We start from the raw sequence: 12,140 nt of genomic DNA on the forward strand, positions 1-12,140 counted from the left end.
CTCTTCATCACTACGATGCTGTAACTCAGAGGTGATGAAGGTGACCAGCTCTGCTCTTCATCACTACGATGCTGTAACTCAGAGGTGATGATGGTGACCAGTGATGTCCAGTAGTCTCCAGTGAGAGCAGCAGCTGCACGTTGTAACGCCGTCGCTTTAGTCGTCCTCTCCTTTAATACAACTCGTGTGTTCTTCTTGTGACGGTGCGTCTTGAGGCTCATACGTGATGTCATTCGCTGAGATCCTAAAGGTGCGTTCACACCAAACGAGACGTGAACGCACCTTGAGAACGTTCCTCAGACCGACATCTTCCACAACACTAACCTGCAGTTTGTCTCCACTTCTCTGTAGCATCTGTTAGCTTCCCACATAGCAGTCGACTCTGGGGCGGATCCGCCTACTGTCGCACTCAGATCGGCCATGCGCACAGGATACGGAGTTTGTCTAAACTTCTCCCACACGCTGCATCAACGTAGTCTGAAGACTTCCTCCACTGTTTGTTTGGGTGATTTGCTGCATCAACGGTGTTTATTGCATTTTAAAAAACTGCGTTAACAACGCGTTGACAACAATGCGATAACTTGGCCAGCACTATTATAAATGTATAAATGTTTCTGTCAATGTTTTTCAGCCTCCAGAGAGCGTAAAGATCAGAAGATCTTTAGATTCATTCCTGCATCTGTTTAAGAGAAGAGACTAAACTTCATCTCAACTGAGAAGCTCAACAAGTTTCAACCTGATTGTTGTTCAAAAACTACAACTTGAGGACAAAAGTTTGTCCAAATCCACCAAAACTCAGCAGCGACTGAAACTTGATGTGATATGAAATATTGATTAACTGATGTTTCCTCGTATTAAGGACAGAAAGGGGAACTCGTCATGAGGTCATGTTATTGTTTTTTTGTCTCTTTGATGTCATTTTTGTGTCTGATTTTGGTCATCTGTGTATTTTCTGGTTGTTTGCATCTGTGAAGTCATAGTTTTAGTCTTTTTTTGGGGTATTCTCAAATCTCAGCAGCGACTGAAACCTGATGAGATATGAAACATTGATTAACTGATATTTAGTGTTAAAGACAGAAAGGGGAACTCTTACCCGCTGGGGGGCAATCCTGATGAGGGTCCAGACCTGTTTCAGGAGATCTTGGGATCGGGGTTCGGCGGCCGGCTGGCCGAGCAGACAGACGAGACACAGACACACTCTCACCAGAGCTGACCTCCGTCTCAGCATGGCCCGAGCAGCAGTGCCATCATCTCATCACCTTCTCGCTCTACTGCTACATCCAGATCCACAGCCTCCTGGATCCTCATCGGTCCAAAATACAAATCCAGAGACAGAAGTCCACTTTGAGAAGTTCCTCCGAGCAAAAACAAATCTTCCTGAAATCCTGCGAGAGGAAGGTTTGAAAACCCTAGAAAACCTTCGAACGCTTCTTCAGTCTGCCGAGGAGCCCTCGAGCAAAGAAGACAGATCTGGATGACAGAACAGAGAGTCAGCAGGAACGAGTTGTTAAAAAAGGAACAAACTCTATTCACACTCCTTCAGTTAATCCTCCAGATGGACCAGAGTACTACAAAATAAAAGAAAAGAAAAGCTGCACAAACAAATTCCAAAGAAACGGAAACTTTTCTTGGTGTTAAATTGTGTCTTCAGTCCCAGTGTGGAGCAAGAAGAGGAAGAGGAGGATCTGTGGACAAATAAGGAGGAGAAGAAGAACAATTTCCCGCCAAATTCGTCTCCACCGAGGTTTGAAAGCAGAGGTCGTCTTTCACCAGAGACTCCTCTTCGTCTCCCTTCTGTCACTTTTCTCTCTCCTCTCTCCAGTTTTCAGGTTCTCACTCCTCCCATTCTTCTTCCTCCTCCTCCTCCTCCTCCTCCTCCTCCTTTAGGGATTAGATCAGCGACACTCAGCTCTCAGAGACATTCCTGAGATACCTGTTAGTTTGTAATTCATAGGCGTTCGGTGGATTCAACATGTTTTATATCAACACATTCAATTCTCTTGCTGGATGTCAGACGTCTCGAGAGGACGAATCTAAATGTCTAGATGCTTTTACTTTGTAGAAAGTGTCTTCACTAATAGATGTTATTTAGTTTAGTAGACGGAGAACTAAACTAGATTAGATTTAAACAGGAACCGCTTCCTGTTTCAGTGTCAAGAGTTTCACAATAAAAGCAGCCTTGAACACTTCAGACTTCACAGTAGAAACAGAAGGTTAGTGTAGAGTTACTGTTGGAACATCAGCTGAACTCATCACACTTTAAACATCAACAGGATTCTCTCATGTGACACCGTGAATCATCAGGGGTCTGAATTAAACCGTTTTATTTGTTAGAAGAGAAGAAGAACATCAATAAAACAGCTGATTATGAACTTTAAATCATTTGGGCTGCAAGTGGACGTAACTAACGAAGTATTTCACCATCTTTTATTAAACCTAACTTAGTAGTTTTGTTTCCTAATCATAACTAAGTTGTTTTCTGTGAATACAGAAGTTTATTTTGAAAAGACTATTCATGTAACGAGATGAAATTGATCTGGACTTTCGTAGGAAAACGTTTTCATAAGGTATCATACGAATAATACGAGGATACATAGAAATAGATCGACATTCCACGTGTCACGATAAAACATTTTAGACTTGAACAAAATTGAAGCAGTAATGTTTGCATAAAACATCTTGGTTTGGCATAAAATAAGTACGTTAAAACAACGTAAAACATAAAAAATCGTAACAAACGTACAGAGACAAACACTTCGGGACTCGAACACCGGTCTCCTAGTTGAACGTCCTGTTTGTTTGACGCGTCAATTAGAAGGTTTTTAAATTGTACGTAACTTTCTCTGATAGCTTTACGCAGCTAGCAGCACAGACGACATGGACGATACTGATCCAGGATCAGCTCAAGGTGCCTCCCTTTGAGTCAAACATGCAGAGATTTAAATTTACTGGAAGCTGCTGAAATCTTTGAGTCACACGAGGAAAGTTGTTTGTTGTAACGATGATGTCATCTGAAACAACAGACGCTCAATCAGCTGATAGGAGACGCGTTTCTCTTTCTGTTCACCCAAATGTCTCGTTTTGGTTCATTTGTTCACGTTTGAAGATTTAATTCTGCCGCAAATGATCATCACATATAATTCAGATTAATGGAGGATAACAGTGTCAGAATAATTACTTTGAATTCAATCTTTTTATAATTATTCAGAGAAAGAGCAGCGTTATTTCTGTCTCTTACGATGAACCACTGATCTGCAAAAGCAAATGTTTTTGTGGAAATTGTCATTTTATGCTCTTTAATGAATGTTTGTCAACCGTTGACTTTCAATGCCTCTTCATTGTTTCCCTCCTCATCATTACTCAGTTCCACTGAAGCCTGACTCACTCTGATGGTTCACACATACACACACACACACACACACACTTTATATGATCACACTGATTAAAGCGGCTGAGAGGTAATGCTTCATAATTGACATATAAAAGGCTAATGTCTTTACAACGTACCCTTAAATTCTGATAAGAAACGCAACATGTCAGAGAAACGTGTCAGCATGTTTAAATCAAAGGAGAACAGATTCATCGCTTTAATTTGTGCTTTTTGTTTGGCTGAAGCTGTCTCTCATTAATACGAGACGTGATGTGTTCCTGAGTTTCATGTGAAGCGCAGGATGAAGGAAGACAGGAAGACGAAGGAAGGAAGACAGAAGAGCGACAGAACAAACGTAACGATGAGACCGGACACGTGAGTCACGTCTCTGTCATCAACACAGAGAGGAAGTCTGTTCGGTTTACTGGAACTATCAGCAGATTTAGTTTTTAGCACGACGATGGTTCCGCTGGTCCAACTTTGGTTCAAACATCTCAACAACATCGTTCATGTTACAACATTTAATCACTTCCTGTTCAAAAAAACAAGATGGCTAACTCGAGGCTTGAACACATCAGTCCACAAACCAATGAGTGACGTTGTGACGACTGCGTCCACTTCCTGTATTCAGTCTATGCTGATAATTAGCACGTTAGCATGCTAGCACGTAAACATGATGAATCTGACGTTAGCATTGAGCTCAAAGCAACACGTCTACGGCGGTTGTTACATCACTCATCAGAGGAGGAAGGAGCACTCAGATCATTGACTTCAGTAGAAGTACTAATACCACAACTTAGAAGCACTGTTACACTGTAAAGTCCTGCATTTAAAAAGTTACTCAGTAAAATCAAAAAGTATTATCGTCAAATATACTTAAAGAGGTCCACTGTGAAACATTTATAGGGATTCATCAGCAGAAATGGAATATAAGTATGTTTTTAGTGTCTAATCACCTGAGAATAACAGTTCTGTTTTCGTTATATTTCTTAGTTTTCCACATCATTATTTTTTATTACAGATAATTATTTTTGCGCATCCTGCACATTTTAAAAGTTATATTCTCCATATTTTTATAGTATTTATTTATATTTGTAATGTACATTTTCCGACTACATACAGTATATATGTTTCTTGACTTTTGTACTCGACAGTATTTTGCTTTAATTTATTTTGCAAAATTTAAACAATAAAATAAACAAACAGAGATAAATAATATCACAGAGCAGGAAGATATTACAGAGAAAATAACATGAATATGCATAAGGTATGACTTATTATTTATTTGCTCTTATTATTTATTGCTGCGCCAATAATCTGAACCTGTAAAGTAACAAATGTAAAAGCAGTAAAAAAGTAGCCGTAAAATGGAAATACTCAAAATAAGTACAAGTACTGCAAAAGTGTACTCAAGTACAGCACTTGAGTACACTGTTTAGTTATATTCTAACTAATTTGACATCATGTCGTTGTTACACAAACGCTTTTTTTTTTTTTACCTCTCATATTTTCACTAACTGTGTTTTTTTAAAGATATAATAGTAAATCTTTGTGTTTTGTGTCGATCAACACGAGTTCCCATCAAACCAGAGACAACAGAGAGTAACAGTCATAATATAAAGTAATAACAATGAAACTCTTCTTACCTCCACGCAGCTCCGGAGACGAGCTGCAGAACTCAGGGTTCAAAGTTGAGATCAAAGTCGAATTCAAACCAAAACAGAAACTTGAGTCTCAAAAGATTAAATACCTGCAGAGCACGAGCTCGCTGATAACGTTCACAGCAGTTCAGTTATAAAACACAGACACAGATAGTGATTGTAGAGGACGGACGTGTAGCTACACGTGGAACAAGTGTTCTACCGCTGCTGGTGCTTAATGAGCTGTTACATTAAAACCTGTTTATGTAAGAAAAAGTCAAAGTTGTGTAGAATGTTTACTGAGGTAATAAATCAAGAGAGAAGTAGAGTCATTTTCTCATAGACTTCTATACAACCAGAGGAGTCGCCCCCTGGTGGACATTAGAGAGAATGCAGCTTTAACAGACAAAACCCACTAACAGCAGACCTCAGAGCAGCTTCTGTCTTCTGGCTGTGAAACTCAAAAATTCATCCCCCACATATAATATAGTTCTTTTATTATGTAGTAAAATAAGACTAAAATGTGCATTTCGTTGAGGAAGCCTGCTGTTTAATGACAATAAAATAACCTTGTAAAGTGTGCAATCTTAAGTGTCACATGATGTAACGGAGCAACATTTAACATCCATTATTACAACATAAAATATGACAACACAACACAACACACCACAACACAACACAACAACACACTACAACACAACACAACAACACACCACAACAACACAACACACCACAACACAACACAACAACACACTACAACACAACACAACAACACACTACAACACAACACAACAACACACTACAACACAACACAACAACACAACACACCAGTCACAGAGCAGAGGAGACAGGAATGTCTCTGGTTTTCTTCACCTCCCATGAAGCTCGTCTGTCACAGCGATGATGTGAAACAGATCCTCTGACGTCCGTCCTGCTTCGCACACAGCTGGACGTTGTTCAACTAATGACGTGAGACTGGATCTCATTTAGAAGCTTCAGAACTAAAGAGGTCATTATAAATATGAACAAATGGCTTTTAGAAAGTTTATTGTTTCATTCCACTTCACAATTCAGATTCATTTTATGTTGGTTCGTTACATCAAAACTCAATAAAAACACATTTTACTTTCAGGCTGCTGCAACAAAAGAAACCAATAAACATGTATTGAAATAAAAAGCAGACGTCATTTTGATTTTGCACCACATCCTTTATTCAACGTCTCACTCCGAGGGTTCTGGATCAACGTTTACTTTATATTTACCAAAAACAACACTTAGTTCTCTCCGCTCTGTCTCCGGCGCCCCGACAGGAACATCTCTTATCTTTAATATCTTAACATTTTACAGTATTATTTTTTGTTTTGTTCATTTTTAATTTACAGAATCGGGAGGAAAATGTGATTTTAAATAATAATAATATAAAAAATTGGGTTTAAGTTTTGAAAATATAATTTCCATCTTCATCACAAGTTCATATTTTAAATACTTCCCTCCACTTAAATGTTCCTTTCATTTTTCCATCACTGGAAGTATTTTATAACAGAGAATTAAATTTGTGTGAAAATTAAATGTAAATCATTTTAAGGGTTATTTTCTGCTTTCTTATCTTTTTTTTTAGAATTGTTGTTTTTGTAAATAATTTTAAATAATCTGAGAATGTTTTTATCGACCCAATAAAACGTCACGTTATGAACGACTCATCAGCTGTTATCCTGATATTAAAGACGCGCTGACGCAGCGTTTTCCACCTGATTCACTTTCTCTACAGTCTGAAGTTTCTGCAGGACGCCGACGACAAGAAGGAGTTGAAATCAACGTGAGAACAAACGTTAACGACACAGAACATCTGGTCTGAAGTCACAGAGAGTTCACCAGACGCGTCGTCTTCACACAAAGCTGATACACGTCGTCACTTTAGAGATAATAAGAACAAAGAGAACGAGAATAACTTCATAAATAAACAACACAATAGAAGAAGAATACAAAGGTTAAAAGGATTATTAATAACCAACTTTAAACACTGGCCTCAGAAAGACACGACGTTCAACAGAATATGAAAAGAAAAATGGAAAAACAGAAATAATAACAATACATTAAGTATCTGTGACTGCAAACAGCAGCGACCTCTGACCTTCTGTGTTTACAGGACGTTCTTCAGCTCATTAAACTCAGGTGTAACAGTCGATTTAGAGTTCGTCCTCCCAGAACTCATCACATCCTGCTGACATTCAGGGTTCCAGCTCTGACTCACTCATTTCTTTACTTTACTTTTTTTTACAATATTAGGATCTTTCAAAACAATCGTATTGAAAGGTCATGAACCCAGACTGAGAAATAGGAGCCGTGTGCAGATAGAAGTCGTGTGTTTGATTCTAACCAGCTTTCCAGAAGCGTTAATATTTGAACCCTACGTGACTACCTTTACATGCACAAATTAATATTCCACTATTATTCCCAATATGACAATATTTTGGATTTGATGCAAAAAACATATTCTGTTTATATATTCTGAATTAGTTCTTATTTTTCAGAGTAAAACATGTGTGACGTGTTGATATTGTTCAGGGTCTGGGATCATTCTTTGGACATATATACATATATATATATACACATATACATATATATATATATATACTCATATACACATATATGTGTAGTCTATATATATATATATATATGTATGCACGCCGTATATACACAACTAGCCAACAGTTAGTAGAGCTGGAGTAGAGATGATGTCCAGAAGAACAGAAGGAGAAACATCATGAAGGACTTGGAGATCAACAGGTTTCTGGATATGAACAAATATCTTTTAGAGAAGCTGTTTGAAGGACTGAAGGAGGTCCAACATGTCCTCCACCTCTGGAACACGCTGAGAGAACATCTGTTAGCTCCTGATGTTCACATTGACATGTTTAGACGAGATAAACGACGTGTTAGAGCATCGATCGTTAATCTGAATATGAACGGCTGAAGGATTATTAGTGGAATATTAATTTTCATCAGCCATGTAAATAGATTAACAGGAATATTGTCTTTTTCAGACTAAAATCAAAAGCCAGAATATTTGGTTCATGTTAACGTAGACTACATTCATTACGTCCCTCAGATGTGGTCTTATTCTCTCTTGCTTTGCTGTTTGAGGAAGATCATTTTCAACATGGTGACCTCATAAAGTTTGTCTGGTCCACTGAAACCAGCAGTTACACAACGACTTCTACCGTTTTACTTTTTCATTCCCTTTTTCTTTTCTCTCGTAATGCCACGAAAAAGAAAAAAAGGTCTCGTGTCTTTCTTTCACATCCTGTTACAGTTCTGAGAAAGAGTCGAAGGAATGTGTGAAAGTCCATTGATGCTAATTCTCCTGGTGGACTGACCTGGTCCCGGTCCCCCTGGTCCCCCCGGTCCGGCTCCACCCTGCAGGGTTTGGGTCAGGCTAACTTGGGCGGTGCTGAAGGAGGTTATCCGGCCGCTTCCAGCGATCTGGAGGTTGACCGTGGTGGCATAACTGGTCTTCTGGTTCTTGGTCGGAGACAAAAGGGCGAAGGGTAGCGGGGATGCGCTCGGGGGCTCGGGGGGAGGGATTGAGGGTGGAGGAGGCGTTGAGGATTGGTAGCGGTGGTGGTGCTGGTAGGGGGCAGGTGAAGGGGAGGCAGACAGGAGCCTGCACGAGGAGGAGGAGGGTTGGGCAACGTAGGCGCAGATTAGCTGGCTGCGACAATCCCCCTCCTGGACCTCCGGGTCCCCCCACTCGGCCTGGCTGTCCGATGACACCGGAGAGGATAGGAGGGTGTGGGGGAGAGAGGAGAGAGGGGGAGGAGGAGAGGAAGAGGTGGTGGAGAAAGCGGCACTGAGGACATTGCTTTCCCTGTATTTGTTTGAAAGCTCTCGGACATCCGGCCAGGGCACGCTGGTGAAGTGCTGCCCACCGAGGGCGGCGCCCGTCCCGGGTGTGAGCTGGGCGGGCGAGAGCGGGGATCGAAGCCCAGCTCGAGGGCTGAGGCAGGACGGCGAGCCGCCGTACGAGGACCACCCGCTCCTCGGACTGGTCGGACAGGACTCATGCCGGTCGAAGAGGCCTCGGCCGCTGACACTGAAACCGAGGGACCTGCTGCTGCCGTCGGCCCAAAAACGGCGAGCTCCACTGGGGTTGCTCCTGGCGGGGCTGGGGGGTCTGTCGGCCATGATGGAGGAGGAGTGAGACCTCCGGAGGGTTTGGGAGGGTGCAGGAGGGTACAAAGAAGAAGCGGGGAAAGAAGCGTTCTCCAGTGTCGGCAATTCTAGTGAGGAAGGAAAGGAAGGCAAGGGAGTAGAGGAGGAGGACGCATATTTGGGGTTTCTAGGTTGAGGCGCCGCCACGTTATTGGTCCAAACGTTCACCGACACGCCAATGGGAGGCGGGGAGAGGATCCGAGGGCTGAGACACGAAGAGGACTGCCCGAACGCTGACCTGGGCAGCTCCAAAGTGAGGCCTAGCAGGTTGTGGGAACTCGCGCCTCGTGCACTCCGAGGGTGGGGGGGCTTGTTCGCCATGGGGGAGGTGTAATTATGTTGGAGAGGTGGGGAGCAAAGGCGGGTAAAAGAGGCCGGGGTCGGAGAGGGTTGGGACGACGGGGATTGAACTCGTGAGCTGGGTTCAGACGCGGAGAAAGGCCGAGCCACGCGGTTGTGTGACCCGGACCAGAGAGGATCCGGAGTTCGTGGGGTCACCGTGGCGTTGGGGCTACCGTTAGCTAGTGGCTTGTTGCCAATCACCGGGTTTATAGCAGCTAAGCTAACGTTATTGTTGTTGTTGTTTGCGTTGGAGTCAGTTTTGGAGTGGAGGAAAGAGGGACGAGGGGAAGGAGAAGAAGGTAGACGACGGGTCATGGATGGGGAAGGGGAGCATTGGGAAAGAGGAAGAGGAGGAGAAGGAGACGGCATGAGAGACTGAGAAGGACAAGAGGACCAGAGAGAGGACAGGGGACCACGGGGATGTTGGTACCCGTCTTTGGTGCACCCTAGCTGGGCGTACGCGGGCGCGCTGGAGCCCTGCTGACCCGGAGGAGGTGTAGGTGATGGGGAGCGCCGGCGCAGATGAGAGGACGGCAAGGAAGCTGCAGAGGCGGGGCTTTGGTTTGTGGGCGGGGCTTGTTGCAGGGCACTGTTCTTTTTCGCCATGCTCTGGCTGATGGACTGGCTAATACAGGAGGCGGCTAAGGATCTGGTGAACACAGAGGAGGAAGGAGCAACGGGGGAGGAGCGCAGCGAAGAAGAAGACGATGACGGCGTAGGTGAGGAAGGTGGAGCTGCTTGCATGGAGGAAGATCTCCCAGAGGAAGATGGAGTGGGAGAGAAACAGGGAAGAGCCCTGGAGACATTGCTCAGGGAGGTGTCTTGAGCGGTGGGAGAAGATGCTGGAACAACCCTGAACGGTGAGGAGCAGGGAGGTGCTTGGACAGAAGAGGAGGAGGATGAAGGGAGGGCTCTAACAGGGGAGGGGGAGCGGTGCCTGAAGCTGGGTCTGAAGGCTGAGGAGTGGGCCGTGGTGAGGTCCGAGTTCTGTCCAGGGGGGGCATCGGTTGGGGGCGGTCTCTCCACCAGGTTCTCCAAGGAGGGTCTGGAAGGTGAGCGGCTGGTGGTGGGGGATCGTGAGTCCTGGTGGTTTGGCTCCCTGGAACTGACAGAGAAGCACAGATTAGGATGGTTAAAGCAACGACCAGTAGCTCCCACAAATTACACTACTTTGTTGTCTTAATTTGTTGTTGTTTTTAGTTCATTACTGGAGCACTTATGGCAGAAAAGATTAGAACAACATCGGAAAAGGAAGCGTGGGGATGTAGACCTTGAGACGACCCCTTAGCCAGACCTGCCAGACCAAATGACCCGGATGGAAGCTAAGCTAACCCAGCTAGGGACTTAAGGCTACTCCACTACCCAGCATGCTCCTGGTGTTTGGTTACAGGAAGATAAGATGGATGAAATAAGATTTCAGGCAAACTCAGCAACGGGAGGTCGATGACTGTTGAGCTCACATCTTTACGGAGACCTGGATCCACCTGGAACCAGTGAGCGAAATGCTTTGATTGACACTTCAGTCCCCTGAAAACCTCGATAGCAAAAATTTTGGTATCTCTAAAATCATACAACAATTATTTGTCCCTAAAATGTCTTTAGAAAACTGTACGTAAAGCTGAATATCAGAGCATCGGCATGTGAAGCAGACATTTCCTCTGCTGGTTGGCTGGTTTCTTAAACAACTTGAAAAATTCTGTTTTATTTTAATTTAGTAAAAAAAGTTTTTACCACTTCAGTTAAGATCCAGAAAAATACAAGAAAGATGTAGAGATTTAGTTTTTTTAGGACAAAAATAACTGAAAGGACAGAGGAATCATAAACATAATCATTGCAGCTAAATCCAAAACAAAAGCTTTCTTAGTTGACGAGACACATTGCGGTTGAGCAAAATGTCTTCGGTTGTTTAAATCTCAGTGGGTGAATAAAAAAACAATCTGAATCAGTTCCTGTGAGAAACAATGTCAAAGTTTTTCTTTGGTATTTAGTTTCAGTTCCAAGAAATGTTGTAAACTAATCTCTAAACGGGAAGAAGCTGAGAATTCTGTGGGAGTTTGAGAGGTGGAAGGGACTAAAAATGAGTAATTCCTGGGGCCTCGTAGTTTATGGAAAGTAGTTGGTTGGGTTTTGTTCTACATGTGAGAGTTGGAAAAACAGAAAGAGAGACTGAACTCTCGAGCTGGCAAGAAGATGATGTTAACATCTGGAAAACATTCTTTATCCTCAGATTTAAAAAAACTCTTCCAAACCTTTAACAAGGAACAAACGGATTGATGAGCTCACAGTTCTATCACACACTTCATAACTCTACATGATGTAACGGACCGTTGCTGATCCGTAGCCTACTGATCCCCCTCACAGTTTAACGTTCACCATCACACTGCAAGTAAAGTTTAACGTTAACCATCACAGTGTAAATAAAGTGTTACTGACTCAGTAGAACATGTGTTTCTAGTCTCTGGTCTCTGATCATGTTTCATTGTAAACAACCAATCAGTGTTTAAAGCAACAGGAGGAGAGCTAGTAACTTTAGCAGCACCGCTAACGGCTAACCAACAGGAGGAGAGCTAGTAACG

General features: G+C 42.9%; 1 protein-coding gene across 1 annotated transcript in view; it reads right to left on the minus strand.

The window, feature by feature from the left end:
• Positions 1-6,456: 6,456 nt before the first annotated feature.
• The window catches only part of LOC116401370 (flocculation protein FLO11-like), an 8,568-nt gene continuing 2,884 nt past the window's right edge, over positions 6,457-12,140 (minus strand). Inside the window, exon 3 of the mRNA XM_031879729.1 lies at positions 6,457-10,669. Within this exon, the coding sequence (XP_031735589.1) occupies positions 8,308-10,669 (2,362 nt within the window). The 3' untranslated portion in view covers positions 6,457-8,307. The remainder of the gene's footprint in view (positions 10,670-12,140) is intronic.

The sequence above is a fragment of the Anarrhichthys ocellatus genome, unplaced genomic scaffold (genome assembly GCF_004355925.1).
Source record: "Anarrhichthys ocellatus isolate YVR2014 unplaced genomic scaffold, GSC_Weel_1.0 scaffold401, whole genome shotgun sequence".
NCBI classification, from domain to species: domain Eukaryota; kingdom Metazoa; phylum Chordata; class Actinopteri; order Perciformes; family Anarhichadidae; genus Anarrhichthys; species Anarrhichthys ocellatus.